The sequence below is a fragment of the Neoarius graeffei genome, chromosome 19 (genome assembly GCF_027579695.1).
Source record: "Neoarius graeffei isolate fNeoGra1 chromosome 19, fNeoGra1.pri, whole genome shotgun sequence".
NCBI lineage: Eukaryota > Metazoa > Chordata > Actinopteri > Siluriformes > Ariidae > Neoarius > Neoarius graeffei.
The window spans coordinates 20,500,376-20,526,203 of NC_083587.1; the positions used below are offsets into that span (position 1 = coordinate 20,500,376).

Sequence of the window (25,828 nt, forward strand, 5' to 3'; positions counted from 1 at the left end):
GTGTGTGTGTGTGTGTGTGTGTGTACCAGAAGCAGACAGTGAGGATGGGGTTACGATCTGCATCTTGGATTGGGACATGAGCGAACGGCTCATCTTTCCTCTCTGACAGGTCCACAGACTGCTGCTCCGAAAACTTACAGTGATACAGATACCCTGAGTCATAGCCTCCCTGAGAGGGGGGGGGGGAGGGGGGGGGGAAGCAAAGACAAAAAATAAGTTAAAGGAGGAAAAGGACAGAAACAAAATATTACAAAGAAAAAAAGAGAAAAAAAAAGACAATAAATAAAAGGTGTGTGAAAGAAAAATAAAAACCAAAAAGGAATGAAAAGATGTCGGTGCATTTTGTGTATGTGCGCCTGTGTGTGTGTGTGTGTGTGTACCACAGAGAGCCAGAATGCTCCAGGCTCAGTGGAGTAGAAGGTGCAGTGAAGGGGACTGGGGGTATCGGGGATGCAGATTGGTGGCAGCTCCTCTTCCTCTTCCTCTGTTGGAGTTTGTTCCTGATCCTTTGCCTCTTTCTGTCTCTTTTCCTTCATGGCCTGTCTTCGGGCTATCTCTTCATCCCTCTGGGTCAACACACACACACACACATACATTTTATATATATATATAAGAAAATACACTGAAAATGAAGTATAAGACATGCGTAATGAACACAGTGTGTACTTTATTTCTCTCGGCCTGTTGCTGACCTTAATGCGTGATTTGATGCTCTGGAAGCAGAAGTGCCTGATGGGAAGGTTCGGCAGATAGTATGTGTTTCCTGTAACAGGACCAAGTGTATCAGGAGCCTCGATCTCCACCACATGACTCACCTGACATGTAACTAAAAGAGCGTTTCTCTCCTGGAACACACACACACACACACACACACACACACACACACACAAATTTCCTATCAGATACCAGCAAAACATATAATGACCATGTGCTGGACTTCTCCCTACATACTCACTCACATGTGACTGAGGAGCCCACTGCAGACCCTGCACCGGTCCTGGCACTTTCACAAAGCCGACTGGCTCATAGCTGTCCCCTACTGAGAAGAAGAACACCGTGCCATCCACACTCTGCCGAGAGAGAGAGAGAGAGAGAGAGACCCACACATTAACAGAAAGACACACAGCGAGAGGAAATCAATGAGACAGAGACACAGTGAGCAAGACACACATGGTGAGAGACAGAGATACGGGGAGAAAGAGAGGAACAGACAGACACAGAGTGAGACACACACCCTGGTGGCCCTTTTCAGTATGATTTGAACACAGAGCTATATGAGACACACACACACAGAGCCCGTACCCCAGTAGCCATGATCTGCCCATCGTGCTTGTAGGAGATGGCTGTCACAGATGCATCATGGGGTTTGAAAGCCTGTTTGAGACAAAGCTCTGAGAGATTGCTTTCTGAAATGGCATACAGGCTCTGAGGTTTCGAGAGCTCCAACAGACGCACCACGCCATCCTCAAAGCCCACCACCAGGAGACTCTCACCACCACACACCTGGAGAGAGAGAGAGAGAGAATACAGTCCAGACAGCTAGTTAACGTAACTCAGTCAAATGTCACTTCTTTTTTTTTTTTACATTTCTGCTAGTCCTAAATCCGTCAGAAGGCTCTCTAAGCACTAGAAGGCCCATTTCTATTCCGTAATCAATGTTTAAATACATGTCTTGTATTTTTCTCTCCATTTTCAATTGTAGTTAAATCAAAAGAGAGGGCCAATGTCAAACAGGTGTTAAAGGAAATAACAGACATGAGTTGTGTGAGATGTGAAATGATTTAGTGTCCATACTGTACGAGGGGCCCAGGTGAGAGTGCTTCCGCCCTGTACGTAATGGCTGACTGCAAGCTCCTTGTTGGAAAGGAAGTCAAAAATCCTTACTGAACCTGTCACAAAGAGGAAAATTTGTGTGTGTGCTAAAAGCCTGTAACAAATCTGACAATATTACAGATCTCAATATACACGTTATAATAAGATATAACATGGTGGGAAATAGAGATGAAAACATTCTATTAAGAGCAAAGCTAAAATATAAATTTAGTCATTTGATCATCTTCATTAACCGTTTTATCCTGGTCAGGACTGGACTCTCAAATAATACAACGGAAAAACATTCACACCGTTGTTGTGAGACTACAAATCCCACCAGTGCCACAGTCAGTGATGGCTAGAAATCCAAGAGAGCATAAGTGGCCATGTTTGCTCTGTGGGAGGGACGGTATTACTCTTTCCCATGTTAGTCAAAGCGAGTAACCAATCAGGGGACGTCTCTGAGCTCATGTATAGAGGATGTGCAGTCACGTGACCCGCACGTGTGTACTCCGCCATATTGGACGGCATCAGGATTGTTTACCTTGCGTGAGCGTAATGGATCCAGGGAGTAATCCCCAAGAAAATTCGGAAAATACCCCATCTACATCGCGCGATTACTTGTCTAAGTTTGTTCAGCATCTTGAAGGTGACGTGAGGCAGCGTTACATGAAAAAGTGTTCCAGGTTGGGGATTGCAGATCTGTACAACTTGCCGCAATCCTTGTTCAGGGAAATTCGGAGCTGCGGTGCCGGCGATTTGCCCGATCTGGCCTACCATGACATTTACAATTTTCTCGTTAATCATGAATCATGTTACACTGGCAAAGCCCTCAAAGCTTACAAGAGCCTGGAAGCTTATAAATATTTTGTTGCAGGATGGGTCTCTCAACTATACCTCTGGAAGGTTCCGAAGAAGAATGTCTACTTGATAACCTCACGGGTAAGTGGCATTAAGACGTTTATCATAAAGAGACTATGCAGGACGTTTTATCGTAAGAATGTTGGAAATCTAAACTCAGTTCCAGATAATGACAGGGTTGTAAATATGTATGTTTTTGTCTGAAAAACAGTAAATCAGAAAGCTGCGCACGTTTGCGCGGAAGCTGTGCAAATGTGCGCAGCTTTCTGATTTACTGTTTTCTTCTCATACTTATACTTCCTGTTTCATGGACTGTAACGGCATTTGCTCATTTAGTAATTTTAATACAGAATTTACTTTGATGAAATTATTCAGACACTCCAACGCCCCCCCTAAAAAAAAAAAAAATCGGATCTGCACGATTCAGCCGTGAAAAAGGCGGCATCCGCCGTTTGCATCCCTGTTTAAACTCATAGGTTAACCGACTTTAACCGGCTAATGAGGCTCGGTGGTTGGTCAAGATTTTTTTTTAGTTTTTGCCATCCCTACTATGGATTGGCCTTTCAAAGGCATATATGAGCCAAAAAGATAAAACATTGTCATAGACTAGGCCAGGGTAGTAGGGCTAGGCATAGCCATTTTAAACGTTACAGACTGTCTAGTTTCTAAGTATGCATTCAATCCGAAAATCAACTTAACAGATGTACTAGGAGTATTGAATTAGAAGATTACACCTACCTGATATAAAGTGTTCAGTACAAATTCGGCTGGTAGAACTGGGGTACCAGTTTTCTCTTCGCACAGCGGACACCCATTTTGCGCGTCTCTCCTTGTCTGCGGGGAATCTATAAAATGACAGGCCCTCCTTTTGGCCCTGTCTATTGGTACAACCAAATGCTGAACAAGATATAACCATTCTCGAAAGATCTACTCCCACACACTTGATAATTAGAACGGGTTCGTCTAAGTTCTAGGCGCGACCTTGCCGTCCAAAATGGCGGATAAACAAATATCACATGACCTCGTGATGTCACGTGCACGCTCTCTATACAGAAAAAAGCAGATAGCACTTTGGCCCAAGTGCTTATCTGCAACATGAGCAGCAGTTTAAAAAAAAAAAAAGGTGGTGATAGCCATGCGTGTTTTGAAGCAAGAACATGCTAGCTTTCACGTGCTCTTGTTTGTTGTGTGTTAGGGAAGAGCTAGCTATCGGGTGGAAAAAAAACTCCGGTACGTAAAACTCCACTTGGAACAGTCTAGGGTAGTTTGAGTCCTGTTAAAAGTCTAATTGCTCTTACAGTCTAACGCAGTGGTGGCCATCAGGTGACTGAATCCAGACACATCCATTCCCTTAATTGCACCAGCGTGGAATGAGAAAAGACACTCAGGCGACCGGCTCTGCAAACACACACACACACACATTTGCACCAGTCTAATCTGCTATAATATGATTGCAATACACATCCTGAATGTAGAGACTTTAGGGCAGGAATGTCCAAACTACAACCCACCCACATTTTAAAATAATATTATAATTGCCCTGCTATTAAACAGTTAACATTAAATGTCATCATTAATGCAAAACTAAATGTAAAACAGATCAGCTCTCCATATCCATGTCTATTCCTTCTGTAAGGGTTAATGAACTTAATTCCACAGTAATTTCAGAGAGTAAACACGGCAGTACCAGAGGAATGGAGAAAAGCAGGTTTCTGGTGCACTGACTGAACAATTATTTTTACTGAGTTAAGAGAAAAGTATCTGTTCAATATGCCATCAAATAGGCCTATTATTTATGTTTGTAACCGTTTCTCCTTATTTGGCGCACGCGCACACACACACACACACCTCTGTCTTTTTCCCTGCACCCAACTGGGATAAAAACTCACTAAATTAGAGAATGACAAGTCCAGTTTCCAGATTCCTCCATTAGAATCCTGAAAAATGACACAAAAGGTTATATTACAAAACTTTAAAACAGCAAAACAGCTTCAATGCTATAACAGAGGATAAAAGAGGATTATTTGTGCTCAGATTGAGTTTAAAGTGACAGTTTAAAGCATGTAGACCTGTGCAAACCAGATACTGGATTGTGGGATGCTGCTCCTGACCATGCAGGAAAGATTCACATTGCGGCCTACGATCAACTCGTTCATGGGCTTGATCTCAAACAGGCCGCTGTCATCCATACAGTCTGCTGTATCGATGGTTTCAAAGTCCCAGGTCTATAACAGACATATTGTTTACTGTATTATTCACATTACTTTTAAAAACCTGTGTACTTAGATGCATTTGTATGTATGAATACTTATACCAAAAAAAAAAAACCCAAACAAAGATTTTCCTCTAATGTTGCCCCAGAGTCACGTTTGTGCCAGACAGAGGCAGAACCAGCAGCCCCTGTTGGGGCGACTCACCCTGACCGCTCCGTCTGCGCCCACAGTTATCAGCTCGCCCTCGTCCAGAGCGAACTGATGTATCGGCCCTGCGTGACAGTTGCGTCCGTCTTTACGTCTGAGCTCGACCTTTATCAGATCGCCGTCCCATAGTAGCATGTTTCCCCACTCTGAACCTGAGATCACCTGATGGAGAGAGAAACAGGAAGACAAGGTATGTCATAGATGCAGTGTGTGTGTGTGTGTGTGTGTGTGTATAAGCATGTAGTCAGGAAACACACCTTCCCATCAGGGAGCTCAACATAGCCATCTATATCTGTCAGAGGGGTCTTTCCAAACCTTCCCAGCATGCCTTGCAGCTTCAGACCGGTGAAGGTGTCGGCCATTTTCCAGAACCTAAAAACCAGCAAGCACAATTCCGCTAAACACTCAGCAGCAGTACGACGACTACTAGCATTAAAAAGCATGGACTTGAACATTCACAGTAACACGTCAACTCTGACTTGATGTGTCCTGAGCCGGCGGTAGTGAGCTGACACGGGTTGTACGGAGAAAACGTGACGCAGTAGACGTCCTGAGAGAAGGCCTTATAGCGCAGCACCACCTGTTCCTGGTTCCAGTCCCATAAGGTCAGCATGTAATCAGTAGCGCCTCCAACGCTCGCCAGCAGTGTGCCATCATTATTAAAGTTTACACAGCTGTATGCCTTACACGTGCCTCCTGTTCAACACAACAATACAAACAATTTCATGTCAGTTATTTTTCAATTATTAAAGTGTAACTTCACTCCTAGGTCTAAGCTCAACTCCACCCAATGCATAATTTCAAAAAATGCTAAAAAGTAGGCAATTAGCTGGGAAGAAGGGGGAGAGGCTGAGAGGTGGGTGGGTGGGTGGGTGGGTCACTAAGGAAGGGGGCATAAACTCCTGTGAATGATGAGTCTCAACGAACATCTCATCTCATCTCATTATCTCTAGCCGCTTTATCCTGTTCTACAGGGTCGCAGGCAAGCTGGAGCCTATCCCAGCTGACTACGGGCGAAAGGTGGGGTACACCCTGGACAAGTCGCCAGGTCATCACAGGGCTGACACATAGACACAGACAACCATTCACACTCACTTTAGAGTCACCAGTTAACCTAACCTGCATGTCTTTGGACTGTGGGGGAAACCGGAGCACCCGGAGGAAACCCACGCGGACACGGGGAGAACATGCAAACTCCGCACAGAAAGGCCCTTACCGGCCACGGGGCTCGAACCCGGACCTTCTTGCTGTGAGGCGACAGCGCTAACCACTACACCACCGTGCCGCCCCCTCAACGAACATATAATTGAAAATGAGTGTGGTTTCATAGACTGCTACTCAAGGTCATAGACTGGGGAGGTGGGCCATCCACCTCTGATTAGAGGGCGTTTAACTTTAAAAAAAAAAATTTTTTAATTCCATGATGTAGATAAGTACCAAAGAGTCGATTCTACATCTGCACCTGCCTTTCAAGGTTGAGAATGATGTTAACCAGGAGATGCTGCTTTGAGCCATTTTCAACCCATAAAATGCTTTTGTTTTATAAAAATGGTAACTTTGTCAATTATTACACCAGCGCTGATGAGTTTCAGCACAGCCGTCATTACCATTTGGTTTCTGGCTCAAAAAAAACAAAAAACCCACATTTATTGTACGGTACCTTTTTAAGACACAAATGGTATTTCATTTTTTTTCTTACATGATATCATCATTACATTTATCTTACATTTTCTCTTAAATGCAGAATATCACTTCAGTGAGTCCACAAAATCCATTAAAGGCAGGGTAAGAAATGTTGGAGAAACCAGCAAATGTATGCTTGATTTTGAAAGTATCCAAACAAATAAACAATGACTGGGTGGTGTGATCTCATACAGGGCCGGATTAACATGGCCAGGGGCCCCTAGGCTACAAGTTGCTGTAGCCCCCCCCCGGCCACCACCACCCTCACCAGAGCTAGTAGTACTACTGGCTGCAGCTGCAGCTAACATAGCGTTTGCTACGCTAGTGTCATGATGACTTGCACTTGCCAGTTGGGTTTCATTAGGTTTAAAAAACCCTGTTAGTTTTGGTATATTGCTCAATAGAGCTTTGTCACGTTGGGCTTTTTGCCGTTGCGCCTTGCGCTTTTGAGCACCGCTCTCGTATTTTCTGTCACACATGTTCACTGTTCAACTGTGGAGTGACGTCGTGCGTGACGTCTAACGTTTATATATGGAAGGCGGATTTGCCTCACCCAATCAACGTCCGTTTATTTAAATATTCATTTTGAGCCAATGAATATGAAGGGTTTTTTTTCTTTTGACCAACTGGGGGCCCCCCTGCGAGGCGGGGGGCATGGGGGCCCCTAGGCTGAAGCCATATGAAGCCTGTGCGGTGATCCGGGCGTGATCTCATATACAACAGCAATTTGTCAACAATTAAATTGTTTATTTATTCAAGAAATACACATTGTACTTTTTTAATCTGCTTTATTGGTACTTAAGTTACAACAGCTATATTATATAAAGGAGAAAACTTAAGGGAACTGATTTTCATGTGGAAAAAAACTGATTTATTATCTGTGGAAGTTTGATAAATGACAAATAACCACCAAAGTTTGGTAGCTTGACGTATTATACAATACCTCGGAGGGTACGGTAGGGCTGCAGTGACGGATATTCATAAATGATTATGTCAGGCTGCTCGCCTTTCTCTGCCACGGCAAAATAGCTCCTACTGGGATGAGGCTTTAGACACAGACAGAAAGAGAGGTGAATTAAACACGCACCAAATACTTAAAGACAAAAAGGATATTATCCAGCTGGATCTTATTTTATTATCATTTTATAAACTATGCATAACATCTGGTCATAGGTATCACAGTATCAGAGTACCATCATGGCACCAATGCCGCCTCCACCAGAGCTGGGGATATAGCGCTGCTCTTTGGTGTTCATGTCCAAAAGGACCAACATGTTTCCAGCCACGAAAGCCAGCGTGTCCTCGTCCAGCAGGTGGAGGTTTCCTCGTCGCTTGCAGTCATAGCCAAACGAATGCCTGGCTCATGGTTAAGGATTGCGTCTCATGATTTTATATGTAGATTAGATTACAACCCCAATTCCAAAAAAGTTGGGACACTGTGTAAAACATAAATAAAAACAGAATGTGAAGATGTGCAAATCATAAAACCCCTGTATTTCATTGAAAATAGTACAAAGACAACATATCAAATGTTGAAACTGAGAAATTTTATTGCTTTTTTTTTTAAATATATGCTCATTTTTTAACTTGATGTCAGCAACACATTTCAGAAAAGTTGGGACAGGGACAACAAAAGACTGAAAAAGTTGTGTAATGCTAAAAAAACCCAAACAAACTAATTAGGTTAATTGACAGCAGGTCAGTAAGATGATTGGGTAAAAAAAAAAAAGATCATCCCAGAGAGGCGGAGTCTCTCAGAAGTAAAGATGGGGAGGGGTTCACCGCTCTGTGAAAGACTGCGTGGGCAAACAGTGCAACAATTTAAGAATAACGTTCCTCAATGTAAAATTGCAAAGAATTTGGGGATCACATCATCTATGGTCCATAATATCATTAAAAGATTCAGAGAATCTGGAGAAATCTCTGTATGCAAGAGACAAGGCTGAAAACTGACATTGGATGCCTGTGATCTTCAGGCCCTCAGGAGACACTGCATTAAAAGCAGACACGTGTCTGTAGTGGAAATCACTGTATGGGCTCAGGAACACTTCAGAAAACCATCGTCTGGGAAACCAGTTCTGACATCAAATTCAAAATGAGCATATATTTTTCAAAAAACAATAAAATTTCTCAGTTTCAACATCTGATATGTTGTCTTTGTACTAGTTTCAAAGACATACGGTTTCCATGATTGGCAAATTATCGCATTCTGTTTTTATTTACAGTTTTACATAGCGTCCTGACTTTTTTTGGAATTGTTGTGATTAGTTAGTTAGGTAGCTAGTTAGACAGACAGACAGACAGACAGACAGACAGATCTGATATTTAAGGATACAAGAGTTGCAGCAGGTTCTGTGGGATGCTTGACTCTTCGCTTGTAAACTCGGCTGCCATTTCAGTCTCTGAATTTAAACTCTGCCGAAAATCTGCACAAACACAAGAATATAAGAGTTTCAGTCTTCACCAAATTACAGGGGGTGCTAATAATTTTGAAACAAGTGTTTTCAGTGAGCACAAGAACACATCCATACATGGGCCACAGTCCACTCTCTCTCTCTCTCTCTCTCTCTCTCTCACACACACACACACACACACACACACACACACACACACACACACACACACGAAGCCTTTCTTTATCACACATACACTTGAGTACAGAAGTAGAAAGGAGGTTGAGTTGGGCTTGGAGAGATGGAGGTATGCATTGGAGCGAAGAGGAATGAAGGTGAGCAGTAGCAAAACAATACATGTGCATCAGTGAGAATGGGGATGAGAGTGTAGTGAAGATGCAAGGAGTAGGCATAAAGAAAGTTGGTGAATTCAAGTACTTGGGGTCAACTGTGCAGGAAAATGGGGGCTGCGATAGTGAGGTGAGAAAGAGAGTGCAGGCAGGGTGGAGCAGTTGGAGAAGGGTTTCGGGAGTCATTTGTGATAGGAAAGTCCCAGCAAAAGTGAAAGGTAAGATGTATAAGACAGTAGTGAGAGCAGCTGTGATGTATGGATTGGAGACCGTACCCGAAGAGACAGGAGGCAAAGTTGGAGGTGGTGGAATTGAGGATGTTGAGGTTTGCGATGGGAGGTTGGACAGGATAAGGAACGAGCACATCAGAGGGACAGCACATGTGGAGAGCTTGGGAATTAAGCTAAGAGAGATGAGACTGAGATGGTACGGACACATCCTGAGAAGAGATGCAGAGCATGTGGGAAGGAGAATGTTGAGGATGGAGCTGCCAGGCAAACGAAAACGAGGAAGACCAAAGAGGAGATACATGGATGTGGTGAGAGAGGACATGAAAGTGGCAGGTGTGGTAGAGAAGGATGCGGAAGACAGGGAGCAATGGAGACGAAAGATCCGCTGTGGCGACCCCTAATCAGGAGCAGCCAAAAGAAGACACTCAAGTACAGAGAAATTCCTCCACTGCATTTAACTCATCTGAAGCAGTGAACAGACTCCATCATCAACATCAACAGAGCAGTGGGCATGCTACAGCACCTGGGGAGCAGTTGGGGGTTAGGTGCCTCGCTCAAGGGAACTTCAGCCTAACCTTCTGGCCATAGCTGCCCCATGTTAAACCAGAGCATGGGGGAAACCCACGCAGACACAGGGAGAACATGCAAACTTCATACTGGGCTTGAACCCAGAACAGTGGCGGCTGGCCCATACGGCAGACTCGGATCATTTCTCTTCTTGAGCGCTCGGCAAAGCGTCCCAGAAGTGCAGTGAAATAGCCAACCATGTATGGTTGCTAGGGAAAAATAATAAATATTTGGCCAATCAGCATCGCCGAATTTAATGGTTTTGGGGCGCTGGAAATTTCGTCCCTGCCACAGAAAATGTGGGAAAGTTTTGGTTGCTATGGTGACAAACTTGAGGTCTCAGGTCAGAATCAGAACTTTTCTTTATTATTATTGTTAGTTTTGGTTAGTGTTGTCTCTCAGTTCTGAACTGGACAATAACTTCAAATCCTTCACTCCCTCACACAGAAATCTTACCCTCATCTCAGAAACACACACACACCACCTCTCTCTCTCTCTCTCTCTCTGGTTAGAGGTGATGTTCAAAACTAGACTTTTGGTTCATACTGGACAATAATCACACATCTTTCTTGTCATAGTTTGTATTCACAAGAGTGTCAACACTGTGTTTCACTCCCCCTCTCTCTCGTTTCACAGAAATACACCGAGCTCAGAACACACACATACACACACACACACACACACACACACACACCTCATTTCATAGTCACTCTCTCACACAGAAATCTTACGTTCACCTTAGAATCAGACACACACACACCACCTCTCTCTCTCTCTCTCTCTCTCTCCATACAATCACTCAGTCCCACACTCACCTTAGAAACCCCTCTCTCTCTCTCTCTCTCTCTCTCTCACTCACTCATTCACACACACTCACTCTCTCTCTCTCTCTCTCTCTCTCTCTCTCACACACACACACACACACACACACACACACACACACTGTTGATTTGTATACAGATATATACAGATATATTGACAGATATATCTTTCTACACATATAAAGATATTAAACGCGTGCGTACGGAGCAGATTACTATATAGTGTCCAAGCATGGCAACTCTCATCAGCAGAGGCCAAGAGACTGGACGTTATTTGGAACAGTTTTCTTAGGAAAATGGTTGCTGGCAGGTTCTCCATGAGATGACCCAGAACCAACGAATTGAAGAATTTTGCCATATTCAACATCTCCACTATTGATTGATTGATTGATTGATTGATTGATTGATTGATTGATTGATTGATTGCTTTATTCCGAACAGTAAAGAAGATATAAAACAAACAAAAAAACAATAAATAAAAATAAAAAATGTAATCATCAAAACATCGTCATAAACAGAATAGCGTAGCCACAAGGCAATAACATAATAATGTTCGGAAAGGATTAGGAAGAAGTAAATAACTTATCAAATCCTAACCCTCTATACCACCGTTAATCAAACGTCACTTTCCACCATAATAAACTATATATACAAAAGAAAGCAAAATCAACAACAACAACAAAAAAAAAAAAACATACCAAGACATACCAACATGGTATAATATCGCCCAAATCAAATCATATATATACACAAATACTTATGCTATGCATATATACACACATACAATACATATATACAGTACATACATATACACATACCTATAACTATACACATCCATAAGTACACAGACACCCATATCATAATTATGCATATTATGCTTATATATTATACACAGTTATGTACTATACATACATATATATATATATATATATATATATACAAACACTCACTTTTTATATAATCTATCCATATGTACCCATACCCACATATATACTTATATTATCAATAGCATGTTATTGTAATTCCTCCTCCCTATACCTCATAAAGATCTGTTCCTTATACCTTTTTTTTGAACTGGTTTATAGTTGTACATTTCATGAGCTCCACATTCAAACTGTTCCATAGCTTTACTCCACAAATAGAGATACTGAACATTTTTAACGTTGTCCTAGCACTGCGAATTTTAAATTTCAATTTCCCCCTAAAATTATAGCCCCCCTCTCTATCCGAGAACATTATTTGGATATTCCTTGGTACTTTATAATTCCTTACTTTGTACATTACTAAGGCAGTTTTGTATTCTATAATATCCCTGAATTTTAAACATTTTGAATTTAAGAGTAGTGAATTAGTATGATCTCGGTAACCAGCACTATTATTCTTATAGCTCTTTTTTGTAGTTATTGCATGAAGTGAACATTTATACGTATTTCCCCACACCACTGAGCAGTAATTTAAGTACGGTAAAACCAGGGAACAGTAAAGAATGTGGAGTGAATTATAGTCCAGGACATGCTTAGCTTTACTCAACACAGATATGTAGAATGGACAATACTTTCCTCCTTAAACAGGTCCTATTCGATAAAAGGCGAAATTGGGGTAAAATGGAGAAAATATGGAACATTGAAAAAAGACAACTGATAAAAACATGCATGGACAAAAAGGACATCATGCAACTTATTTAAGTTGCAAGCCCCATGACCGTCCACGTGTCAAGTGGGAAAATCTGATGATGATGATGTATAGATTCAGCTGAAATCATACCCTTGCTGTAAACTTCTCTCAAGAACTTGAGTATTGGAACGGTATTTGATACCATTCCTTTCCAAAGCATAAATGGAGCCTAATAAAGCTGTAAATTGTTAATTAGGGGTTGTTTTACAATCAGGGTACGCAAGCTAAAAATCACATTTAACACTTATTATCTTCAATATCAAAAGGCTTGACTAAATAAACTTGGTTGTTTATTGTAGCCCTGTGATAGCTCTATTTACCATGCAAAAAAAAAAAATTTGGTGATAACGTTATTTTTGGTGAATGTATGGCAATATATGTCATATTTAGCAAAATTACTCGTGTCATTTAGAAAAAGTGCTTTTTTGACCACAGGTAGCTCCAAAAGGGATGCACTTAAATCATTCTTTATACCATAAAACACATATTTGGTTCCATATCATTGGAAACATAGTTAAGTTTTAATGTTGAATGCCAGTAAGCTTTTAGACTATTTTGATCAAATTAGTATGTAATTGTGTCAAAAAAATGTCCTCTCCGAGACAGCTAATTCTTCAATATAAAATAACATATCTAAAATGATTATTTTCATCCTAAAATGTGGTCAAGATATTGGGACATAAATATTAGAGACAACTAACACAAAGCTTACAGCCTTATATTTAAAAGCACTATGGAAGTAGTGGATTCTGAATTGTCAAAAAAAAAAAGTCCTCTCCGAGAATCACTTCATTTGTTTCTCCCATCTTATAGCAGATTACACAAAACTACCATACACATATGTCAAAAAATTACCTGAAATCTGTTCTTTAACTTGTCCTTCACTTAAAAACTGGTACAAGAACCAGTTTGAATCAGTTTGAATTTTGGACCCCTGTGACACAAACTTTGTACCCTGATTGTAAAACAACCCTTACTTTATCTGTGAAACTGCTGATTTTGAGAAGGAAATTAAATTATTGTGGAATTGTTGTCATTTTCTGACTGTTCATTTGAATGCTTATACTGGACTAGGCAGGGAAATCTACTGGCACACACCAGCCCCATCAAGAATTTTTTTCACCAGCCACCACTGACCCACAACCTTCTTGCTGTGAGGCAACAGTGCTCATTGCTGCCCACATTCTCTCTAACACACACACACACACACACACACACACACACACACACACACACACACCTAGTGGATGTTTATTGTACCCAGTCCACCTACTGACTTTACCATGTAAACAGTTCCTTTGCTCTGAAGTGTTCTCCACCTGTCTGTCTGATGTCCGGTGGAATTCCTATCGGTAATAACAGCCGGTCCATTCAGAACCCACTGGACTCAGTGCAACAGTTTCATTTCGGTTGCAATTTAAGTGCGTTTTACGTCCTTGGTAGAAGAGAGCAACTGGACTTGCTTGAAGATTCTTGAAAACGTTTCACCTCTCATCCGAAAGGCTTCCTCAGTTCTGTCTGACTAACAGGGAGTATCAGGTATTTATCCTTTTATGGATCATCATAGAATCAGAATGCTGATGGCTGCATTGTAGGTGGCCGATAAAAGACGTCCCAGACCCCCACCTCTGTTCAGTGATGGTCGTTCCAGGTTGACAAAAATGAACGATCCTCTCTGGCTAAGATGTCTGCCAGTTTTCTGGAAGTCCTCTCATACTCCCGCACCAGTCGAAGGGATCTCATCCCAAAGTGCGTAGAAACATGTCCGTGAAGATTCTCAGTCATCCAGGTACATAGTAATCTGTGGTTGGTAGAAAGAAGAGAGCAACTGGATTTGCTTGAAGATTCTTGAAAACGTTTCGCCTCTCATCCGAAAGGCTTCCTCAGTTCTGTCTGACTAATAGGGAGTATCAGGTATTTATCATCTCATGGATCATCATAGAATGACTGAGAATCTTCACAGACATGTTTCTACGCACTTTGGGATGAGATCCTTTCGACTGGTGCGGGAGTATGAGAGGACTTCCAGAAAACTGGCAGACATCTTAGCCAGAGAGGATCGTTCATTTTTGTCAACCTGGAACGGCCATCACTGAACAGAGGTGGGTGTCTGGGACGTCTTTTATCAGCCACCTACAATGCAGCCATCAGCATTCTGATTCGGATTCTATGATGATCCATGAGAGGATAAATACCTGATACTCCCTAGTAGTCAGACAGAACTGAGGAAGCCTTTCGGATGAGAGGCCAAACGTCTTCAAGAATCTTCAAGCAAGTCCAGTTGCTCTCTTCTACCAACCACAGATTACTATGTACCTGGATGACTGAGATTCTTCACAGACATGTTTCTACGCACTTTGGGATGAGATCCCTTCGACTGGTGCGGGAGTATGAGAGGACTTCCAGAAAACTGGCAGACATCTTAGCCAGAGAGGATCGTTCATTTTTGTCAACCTGGAACGGCCATCATTGAACAGAGGTGGGGGTCTGGGACGTCTTTTATCAGCCACCTACAATGCAGCCATCAGCATTCTGATTCTATGATGATCCATGAGAGGATAAATACCTGATACTCCCTATCAGTCAGACAGAACTGAGGAAGCCTTTCGGATGAGAGGTGAAACGTTTTCAAGAATCTTCAAGCAAGTCCAGTTGCTCTCTTCTACCAACCACAGATTACTATGTACCTGGATGACTGAGATTCTTCACAGACATGTTTTACGTCCTTGAGTTTAAACTAGGGTGACCAGACGTCCCGGTTTTACCGGGACAGTCCCGATTTTACCGGGACAGTCCCGATTTGGGGTTGTGTGTCCCGAGTCCCGACAAAAGTCTGTCGGGACACGGATATGTCCCGCTTTTCGCCACTCGCGACATTTGTGACTGAGCAGCGTGGGAATCATTAGCGGAGAAATGTCTGCATTTACTATTTTGATGAATTGACAGGAATCGCAAACTTTCCTGGTTACCGCCCCCTGGCCCTGTGGCATGGGTGTTTATTTAGCCGCATTATTCCAGACAACAGAACGGGTTGCCATGCAACAATAAAATAAACATTAACTGGCGCGAATGTTCTTTGTCTAGCAGCAGTAATGCCGCAGCAATTATGCCGAAAAGAAAATGTACCTTTTCCAAAGATTTACAGGGCACCTACCCCTTCCTCCGAGAGGTGCAGAACAATGCGCACGAAGCCTACTGTAAGTGCTTTGTTCTTGTACTGAGTTGGGTAGCCTATGTTGCAAATGCTGTGCGCGCCTGTGGGGGCTTTCCTCGGGCTGTCGCCCCTCTCCTCCTTTATTGCTGAGAGAGGCCCTTCATATAATCTTTTTTTATTCACCTTGTTATCCCGAGATAACGACATAATTAATTCAGGATCTCGAGAAAACAACACAACTAATTCAAGATCTCGAGAAAACAAAACCATTATTCCGAGATAACGACATAATTAATTCAGGATCTCGAGGAAACAACACAACTAATTCAAGATCTCGAGAAAATAAAACTGTTATTTCAAGATCTCGAGAAAACAAAACAATTATTTCAAGCTGGATCACTGTATCTCCGTCGGTAGAGACGAAGCCGGGCCAGTCTTCTGTGGAGGTGCTGCGGACTAATTTTGAAATGATCCCTTATTAAAAGACTTAACGCAATCTCTCCCTGTGTCAACCCCTGATCAAAATATTGCCTTATTAGGTGATCGATTATTCCAGACATTCTAATGACCAAAGTTGCGTCTATACAGAATGAGAAATAGCCCCAAAGTCAGCATATCACAAGTCTCTTGGCGCACCTGAATGAACCATTTCTCAGCTGTTTACTCGAGATCATGAAATAATTGTTTTGTTTTCTCGAGATCTCGAAATAATGGTTTTGTTTTCTCGAGATCTCGAATTAGTTGTGTTGTTTTCTCGAGATCCTGAATTAATTATGTTGTTATCTCGGAATAACAAGGTGAATAAAAAAAAGGATTATATGAAGGGCCTCTCGCGGCTTCCGTAGTATACAGTTGTGTTCAAAATAATAGCAGTGTGTTTAAAAACGTGAGTAAAGCTCAAAATCCTTATAATAGTTTTTATTTCCATGCATTGGGAACACTGCACATTATATTCTATATCAAAACATGAAGAAAAATGTATGAATATTTTAATTACTTTACAGAAAATGAAAAAAATGAACATTGGGCTGTTCAAAAAAATAGCAGTGTCTGCATTTTTCATTACAAACTCCAAATATTTACTGTATAAACTGAAAAAATCTTAAGGATTTAGTATTCCTGTGAATCACTAAACTAATATTTAGTTGTACAACCACGGTTTCTGAGAACTTCTGGCACCTGTGAACAGGTATTCCAGCCCAGGATGATTTGACAACATTCCACAATTCCTCTGCATTTCTTGGTTTTGCCTCAGAAACAGCATTTTTGATGTCACCCCACAAGTTTTCTATCGGATTAAGGTCCGGGGATTGGGCTGGCCACTCCACAACTTTCATTTTGTTGGTCTTGAACCCTGATGCTGCTCGCTTACTGGTGTGTTTGGGGTCGTTGTCTTGTTGAAACACCCATTTCAAGGGCATTTCCTCTTCAGCATAAGGCAACATGACCTCTTCAAGTATTTTGATATATGCAAACTGATCCATGATCCCTGGTATGCGATAAATGGGCCCAACATCATAGTAAGAGAAACATCCCCATATCATGATGCTTGCACCACCATGCTTCACTGTCTTCAGAGTGTACTGTGGCTTGAATTCAGTGTTTGGGGGTCATCTGAAAAACTGTCTGCGGCCCTTGGACCCAAAAAGAACAATCTTACTTTCATCAGTCCACAAAATGTTTTTACATTTCTCTTTAGGCCAGTCGATGTGTTCTTTGGCAAATTGTATCCTCTTCAGCACGTCTTTTTTTTTTAACAGTGGAACTTTGCGGGGGCTTCTTGCCGATAGATTAGCTTCACACAGGCATCTTCTAATTATCACAGTACTCACAGGTAACTTCAGACCGTCTTTGATCACCCTGGAGCTGATCATTGGCTGAGTCTTTGCCATTCTGGCTATTCTTCGATCCATTCGAATGGTAGTCTTCTGTTTTCTTCCACGTCTCTCTGGCTTTGCTGTCCATTTTAAAGCACTGGAGATCATTTTAGCTGAGCAGCCCATCATTTTCTGCACTTCTTTACAGTATACGTTTTACCTCTCCAATCAACGTTTTAATCAAAGCACGCTGTTCTTCTGAACAATGTCTGGAACGACCCATGTTTCTCAGGTTTTCAGAGAGAAATGCATGTACAACATGTGCTGGCTTCATCCTTAAATTAGGGCCACCTGACTGACATCTGTTTTTTCACAGAATGAATGATCTCACTAATTGAACTCCACACTGCTATTATTTTGAACATGCCCCTTTCACTTAATTATTCGATTACACAGACTCAGGAGCATGCATATCATGAATGTTGGGTCTGTTGGTTTTCTATGACTCTACTACACCTACTGGTAAATTATTTGCCATGTAGTAATATAATTTCCACCAAAAACAGTGATTGATCTGGTTAGTCGTGTTGGACTGCTATTATTTTGAACACAAGTGTATATTCTCAAATCACTTGTCTCTTTTTTGTTTCTATTTAACATACCATTCTGACAGTTTGGCCATATTGAACAGCTTGTTGCACCTTCCATTAACCTTCATCCTACCAAGTGGGGTCCATCTGGACCCCGCACCTATATGTTTGTTTGCCATTTTAAAAATATGTGACATACTGCCTCACCGTTTTATGAATTTGTCGGAATTTATGTCTTAATTAAAACACTAAAGCACCGGAAGATCAGCTTTTTGCATTGTGAAGGTATAATTAATTTGTTACTGGGGTCCAACCGGACCCCAGAGTAAAGTTTATCTGTCTTTCATTTTATAATTGAATAGCACACTGAAAGTTAACTTCTTTTATGTTCCATAATGAAACTACCAAGGCATTCCTTCTTGGGGTCCGTGTGGACCCCACTGCTGCAATAAGCACAGGCTGCAAAACAAAAGCCCTAAATTATTTTACAATTACTTTTTTGTTTTAAATTCTGTAAGAAAAGACCTAAGTTGTAATCCAGAATGTTTTACAGCTGCATGAGCTGCAAAAATCATGTATATAATGCCAATTTTTTTTGTGGCGCTATAATTTGCTACATGTATGCTAGTTATTGCAATATTATTGCAATGTTATTGCATTTATAATACATCATTGATATTCAGCCATAGTGGATTTTGTTCTTCAATAAAGTTATGTCTGTTTGCTGCATTGAATTGGTTCTTACTGCATTGATTTCAAGGTATTCCCTCCTGGGGTCCATACGGACCCCGCCTGGTAGTTTGTGTATGTAAAATTGGCTGGTAGGATGAAGGTTAAGTGTGTTCTTTATGCCTTGGGCCCTTTAGTGTATTGCTGTTATTAATACAAGATGTTCTGAACAAAACTTATCTGGTGATTTTGTCTTTATAAGCTTTAATTTTAAAGAAAAGTATTGGGGTCCAAACGGACCCCACATGGTAAGATTAAGGTGTAAAATAGCATGGTAGGATGAGGGTTAAAGTGTTCACTTTTGTACACATCTTCTTGCTTTATTCATTCAGTTGTGGGGAATGGTTAGTAAGGTTGATTCTGACCTAGGCTATGTTGAGGTCACATATCTACTTTTTAAGTTCATGCTATAGTGCATACAATTTTAGAGATATAGCCTACATGTGCATATGCATTCTGGTGAAATAAATCAGTTTAAATGTGGCCTATGGACATAGCCTGGCCTATTCTCAGCCATTACAAAATCTGTTGTCTGACCATAATTTAACTGATCTGTATACCACTATGCTACTAGATAACAACATGCCTGTTTGCTTTATTTCATGTGAGATGTTGATAAATGTGAGCTTCAACAAAATGATAAGAGCACCTCTCTGAGACCCCGTCCACACGTAGCCGGGTATCTGCTAAATCGAAGATATTTTTCTACGTTTTGGCCTGTCATCCACATGAAAACACATCAAAAACGAATATTTAAAAAAACTCCGGGCAAAGTGAAGATTTTTGAAAACTCCGTGTATGCCTTTTCGTGTAGACAGAGATAACCGGAGTTTTGCGTTTTAGAACGTCACAATCTGCGCCAAAAAATGACAACAAATCTGCCCTGACGTCAAACGTGCGACCTTTGTTTACTGCAGAAGCCAGATTAAGCATGGACTTAAGCAAGCCGCACACCACGGCGATCCACGCGGTACCGAACCGACCCATTTCAGAGCCGACTCCCGACTGTTGACGAGTGCAGTCGCGATTGAAGCGACACGTGACAACTTAATAGCTTTGTGATTGGCTATTGGATATAGTTACTGTTAAATCCAACACTTGAAGATGCTACAGGCTGAATTACAAATGACACAACACGGAATATGTAGCGCACTATCTAGGCTGCATGAGCTATTATTCCCAACCTTAAATAGTGCACTTATATAGGGGAGTTAAAGCGATTTGGAATTCAGCCACACAACTTGAGCAGAGTGGCTTTCCAGCCCACTGTGTCTATGGATAAAGCTTCAGTCTATGGAATTACAGTATATACCTGCAGTAGGTGCTACCAACACGTATTTCTCGCGCTAGAAATTGTGTTTAATGATGTCACGTGTTATATGCGAAAGATATGATTGGCTATTGCTAGCGACTCTCGCCGATCAGTCTGGCTCCCGATTAGTTTTTCGAATCGGCTGTGAGATGAGTCGGTACCATCGAAAACTAGTCTTTACGCCTGACTCGCGACTTCAGTTGGCTCGGTACGCTGAAAATCGGCGTAGTGTGCGGCTAGCTAAAGAGTAATGGATCGGAGTAGTGCCTTGAAAGCGTTAATTATTGTGCAGGTGCTATTTACATGTTTAATTTTAGAAGCCCAACTACTGCTCCAAGAGCACAGGCGATGTGATTAGGGGGTCGGATTTGGGGAAATAGCCATCTACAGGTTTGGAATGCTTATGAATGTGATTGAAAACGCAGATGTTCGGTTATGTGTGGAAGGGATTTTTTTCGAAGACGAGGTGGTGTGGATAAAACATGAGTGTCACGTTTACGTAAAAAAAAAGGTGTGCGTGCACGAGCATGGTCGCGCACAAAAGCGTCCCGGTTTCAGACTCGGGAATCTGCTCACCCTAAATTAAACCCATTAAACCCCTGCCTGGTGTTTTCAGTGTCAGTCTGTAATGAGCTGCAGGTTGAGCTCTGTGGTCACCACACAGACCCGCTTTACTCCTCATTCAGTAAACACAGTGCACAGGCGACATTACATTACATTACATTTAAAAACAACCTGGACAAACTTTCTCACACTTACTCACTCAATCCTTCCAAGACCTCAAATTTTCACTTCTTGTTCCTTGAGAAACTTTCCGTTTCTGCTGCTGAACTCGAAGCTTGAAAATTCTGTAGGAATCCGTTACCTTAGCAACCACAAGGGGCCATATGACGTGTCGCGTGCTGGCAGAGCATTCTGGGAAATGTGGTTTCTTGGCGTTGAAGCCACAGCAGCCTTGTTGAATAAAAGCTGCGCCGCCTCGGCTGTGTAGAAAATGTTGTTTTTACGGTTTTTATGGAGGGTGATTAGTGGTTCCTGAGAGAATCTAAATCTATAGCTTTATAAACGGGTTGATAACGAGGCTGTCGAGTTTTAAGCTTTTTTTCTGGAGTTTAGAAACAACTTCCAGGAAGTGAAGAGCTTTTCATTTCAGGTACCGTGAGCACCGCATAACCTTATATTCACATATGAATTAATGCTAATGGTTAGTAACCTGTAAAGGTGTAAAGTTGTCATATTTGGTCATTTTAGTCTCTCAGGGTGAAAGAATGAACGCAGTTTAGCATTAGCATTAGCATTTAGATTCAGGAACGGGCGGCTTGAGGCGCGCGCTCACATTTACATATCTGTAAATTAGTGACAGCTGGACTTTACTGTGCGCGTGCAGCGACACGTTTATAAACATAAGCGTCATGACGTCACTTTCAGTTTAAGCTACACACATTTAATCTACAGCCACAAGACCTTTAGTGTGATACTGGTTTACAGATGTGTTTACAGATGTGTCTTTGCATTCATTCACTGATTGGCTCAAACAGTGGTCACATAGAATAAGAGTTCATTCATTCTTCATTAAGAGCTTCATCCTGGTCAGGATCCTGGTGGATTCAGGGTCTGTCCCAGGAACACTGGGAATGAATGGGCTGCCGCTGCCCAGTCCATCGCAGGGCATATGTACACACACACACACACACACACACACACACACACACACAAGAGGGTACTTCGAAAAGTTTTTAGCCTCACCCAGAAACAAGGGGTGCACTGTAACTCCCATTCTGGGGCACAACTGTACACTTTTATAAAGCCTTGTACAGTGGTGCTTGAAAGTTTGTGAACCCTTTAGAATTTTCTATATTTCTGCATAAATATGACCTAAAACATCATCAGATTTTCACACAAGTCCTAAAAGTAGATAAAGAGAACCCAGTTAAACAAATGAGACAAAAATATTATACTTGGTCATTTATTTATTGAGGAAAATGATCCAATATTACATATCTGTGAGTGGCAAAAGTATGTGAACCTCTAGGATTAGCAGTTCATTTGAAGGTGAAATTAGAGTCAGATGTTTTCAATCAATGGGATGACAATCAGGTGTGAGTGGGCACCCTGTTTTATTTAAAGAACAGGGATCTATCAAAGTCTGATCTTTACAACACGTGTTTGTGGAAGTGTATCATGGTACGAACAAAGGAGATTTCTGAGGACCTCAGAAAAAGCGTTGTTGATGCTCATCAGGCTGGAAAAGGTTACAAAACCGTCTCTAAAGAGTTTGGACTCCACCAATCCACAGTCAGACAGATTATGTACAAATGGAGGAAATTCAAGACCATTGTTACCCTCCCCAGGAGTGGTCGACCAACAAAGATCACTCCAAGGGCAAGGCGTGTAATAGTCGGCAAGGTCACAAAGGATAACTTCGGAGGGGCGGAGCATGGAGAGGGAGTAGACGCTTCGACCACAGCTCCTGCAGAATCCTTTAAAATATAATACACTACGAGTCTCTTTATACTCTAACAGTGACAATTTATATTTTAAATGAACCAACAATAATACCACGATGTCACACAAGACTTCCAAAGAGCCTAAAGAAGGCAGGGCGTCGAGAAACACGACCTCAGACGTGGATGCTAATACCAAAACCATGGAAGCGCTAGCTAAGTCAGTCAGTGCTATACAAGCGTCAATCAACTCCTTTCGTGAAGAAAGTCAGTCGTCTATCGCTTCTCTTCAGTCAACTCTGAATACCTTTGGCCAAAGAATTACAGATGTGGAGGATGGACTGAACGAGTTTGATAAAAGACTGACTGAGGTGGAGCAGTGCCAAACCAATCTGGCAGCAGAAAATGCTACGTTGAAAGAGAAGATCATGTATTTGGAAAATTATACAAGGCGACAGAATATCCGTATCGTGGGCATACCGGAAAACACAGAGGGGCTGCAGCCAACAGAATTTATTTCCAATCTGCTTTTTGAGCTGTTTCACCAGGACTTTTCTAAATCCCCAAAGGTGGACAGAGCCCACAGAAATGTAGCCCAAAAACCGGCAGGGAATGAACGACCACGGCCATTCATAGCAAAGCTGCATCACTTTCAGGTCAAAGAAAAAATTCTACGCCTTGCAAGAGAGAAGGAGACGCTTAACTACAACAGAAAAAGAATTCACATTTTCCCCGACTTCAGCGCCGAGGTCAACAAACGACGAGCTGCGTTTTCTGAATGCAAACAGAAGCTCCATGCCGCCCACGTCAAGTTCGGTTTACGCTACCCAGCCACATTACACTTCAGCCACGGCCAAACGCCCTTGAAGTTCACAAATCCAGCGGAGGCTCTCGCGTACATCACCAATAACATTACCAATTCAGCGCACTCTCCGTCCCCCGACGATGAGTGAAGTGATGGTCTAATCCAATAATAGACTATTTTCAGGTGGTGTATCCATTTACAAACGGACATTGTCTGTGAGTACTGATACTGTTGGGTGTTATTTTCACTACTAGAAATGAAAGGTTTTATGAGTCGCCCCCTTTTTATTCTGTTCTTTCATGGCGGCCATCAATGTTGTTTTTTTCTTGTTTATCATTACTGTATTGGATTGTGACGCGTCTTAGATGACTTACTCACTATGGAGGTCTGTAGTGTTTAAAAAAAGGCACTAGTTAAGCAGCAGGAAGGTGCAAATTAGAGTTTGCGAAAGTTCAATGTGTGTAAGGGGGGGTTGCCATCTTCAGGCATTGGGGTTATTATTGCATGTTATATGTACTGTCTGTGTCTTTTACTTGTTGTGTGCATTCTGGCATATACCTATTCATTGTTGTATAGATAGGATAGACAACATATTTGATATGCATAGTCCAAATGGCTAATAGGTTGGTGAATTAGGGATCGACCGATATGTTTTTTTCAGGGCCGATACCGATTATTATGGAATTGGGATGCCGATAACTGATATGTGCAACCGATAAATGTAAACATTATAATTCACATGAAATTAAACATAGCACACACTGACACAGACCTTCATATCCATGAAATGTATGTTTAATTGTAAAATTGAACATGAAATTTTGTGCAGGGAGATGCCAGCAGCATTTGTACAATAAAGTCAAACATTAGTTAGAATAAAATGAGAAATAAAATAATAAAATAAATATTCACCAATAAAAGAATAAATCACTCCCTACTATATTACAGCTCACCATTTTCAGTGGAAAATAAATGAAAATACACTCTGGATTCTTTTACACTAAGAACTAAGTAAGACTTACCAACTTCAAGTAGTTTTTAAATAACAAATCAAGTGTAGGGAGGGCGGCACGGTGGTGTAGTGGTTAGCGCTGTCGCCTCACAGCAAGAAGGTCCTGGGTTCGAGCCCCAGGGCCGGCGAGGGCCTTTCTGTGCAGAGTTTGCATGTTCTCCCCGTGTCTGCGTGGGTTTCCTCCGGGTGCTCCGGTTTCCCCCACAGTCCAAAGACATGCAGGTTAGGTTAACTGGTGACTCTAAATTGAGCGTAGGTGTGAATGTGAGTGTGAATGGTTGTCTGTGTCTATGTGTCAGCCCTGTGATGACCTGGCGACTTGTCCAGGGTGTACCCCGCCTTTCGCCCGTAGTCAGCTGGGATAGGCTCCAGCTTGCCTGCGACCCTGTACAGATAATGAGATGAGATAATGAGAATACAGTACCCTATACAGATAATGAGATGAGAATGAGAAGTGTAGGGAGCTGCCTGCAGCATTTTTAAAAAAAGTAAAATCAAACATACAGTAAAGTAGGCTATCACTCCCTATTAGGAGCGACTGCTCCTTTAAGAGTATATCACTTTCCGAATCAGAAGCGCTAGCGAGGAGAATCACTTGCGCAAGAATTATAAATACTAGTCACACCTGGCTTGTTTAAATGTTTAAATAGCGCTTTATAAAGTTACCGAACATATACAAGTGCAATGCGCTTTTTGAGCACGAGTCACGTCATGAAGTTTACTCATCACCATAACAAATAGCCTTCTGTAGGCTAGGCTTGCGCTAGCCTACAGAACACAAACACTACGTTTTATTTCATCTTCCCTTGACCACCTCTCTGTATGGCTGTCATTCTACTGTTCGAGTAGAACTACTGACACATTCACAACGTTTCCACACGGGGATTTAAAAATGACTGCAGCCTACGTTATGCTGTTTCAGCGAGACTAGTTGGTTGTCGGCTAATTCAAGTGCTTCCTTCCGTAAGCTGTTTGCCTGGCTACACAGATGCAAATGGACAATTTTAACGAGTAGTAGATGAAGAATGTAAACATATAATGATGTTGTGCTTTTGCGACTTGTGTGTTTGTGACTTATTGCGGGAAAAGCAGCGTGTCCTTACCTTGATACGGGCGCCTTGAAACAGTTCAGAGTGTTTAGCTGCGCGTGTCGA

At 41.8% G+C, this 25,828-nt stretch overlaps 2 protein-coding genes across 3 annotated transcripts in view; one reads left to right on the forward strand and one right to left on the reverse strand.

Moving 5' to 3' along the window:
- Window positions 1-21,263, reverse strand: part of LOC132867872 (cilia- and flagella-associated protein 44-like) — a 46,394-nt gene extending 25,131 nt beyond the window's left edge. Inside the window, exons 1-16 of the mRNA XM_060900843.1 lie at window positions 21,173-21,263; window positions 9,112-9,202; window positions 7,970-8,132; window positions 7,720-7,822; window positions 5,573-5,789; window positions 5,351-5,465; window positions 5,091-5,255; window positions 4,743-4,898; window positions 4,563-4,610; window positions 3,972-4,071; window positions 1,795-1,889; window positions 1,303-1,503; window positions 960-1,070; window positions 693-845; window positions 381-566; window positions 27-169 (exon numbers count right to left, since the gene is read on the reverse strand). Coding sequence (XP_060756826.1) covers window positions 27-169; window positions 381-566; window positions 693-845; window positions 960-1,070; window positions 1,303-1,503; window positions 1,795-1,889; window positions 3,972-4,071; window positions 4,563-4,610; window positions 4,743-4,898; window positions 5,091-5,255; window positions 5,351-5,465; window positions 5,573-5,789; window positions 7,720-7,822; window positions 7,970-8,132; window positions 9,112-9,170 — 2,015 coding nt within the window. The 5' untranslated portion in view covers window positions 9,171-9,202; window positions 21,173-21,263. The remainder of the gene's footprint in view (window positions 1-26; window positions 170-380; window positions 567-692; window positions 846-959; window positions 1,071-1,302; window positions 1,504-1,794; window positions 1,890-3,971; window positions 4,072-4,562; window positions 4,611-4,742; window positions 4,899-5,090; window positions 5,256-5,350; window positions 5,466-5,572; window positions 5,790-7,719; window positions 7,823-7,969; window positions 8,133-9,111; window positions 9,203-21,172) is intronic.
- Window positions 21,264-21,349: 86 nt separating this feature from the next.
- The window catches only part of LOC132867099 (uncharacterized), a 30,275-nt gene continuing 25,796 nt past the window's right edge, over window positions 21,350-25,828 (forward strand). For both annotated transcript variants that reach the window (XM_060899828.1, XM_060899831.1), the window contains exon 1: window positions 21,350-21,566. The gene's annotated coding sequence lies outside the window, so the exon portion shown is untranslated. The remainder of the gene's footprint in view (window positions 21,567-25,828) is intronic.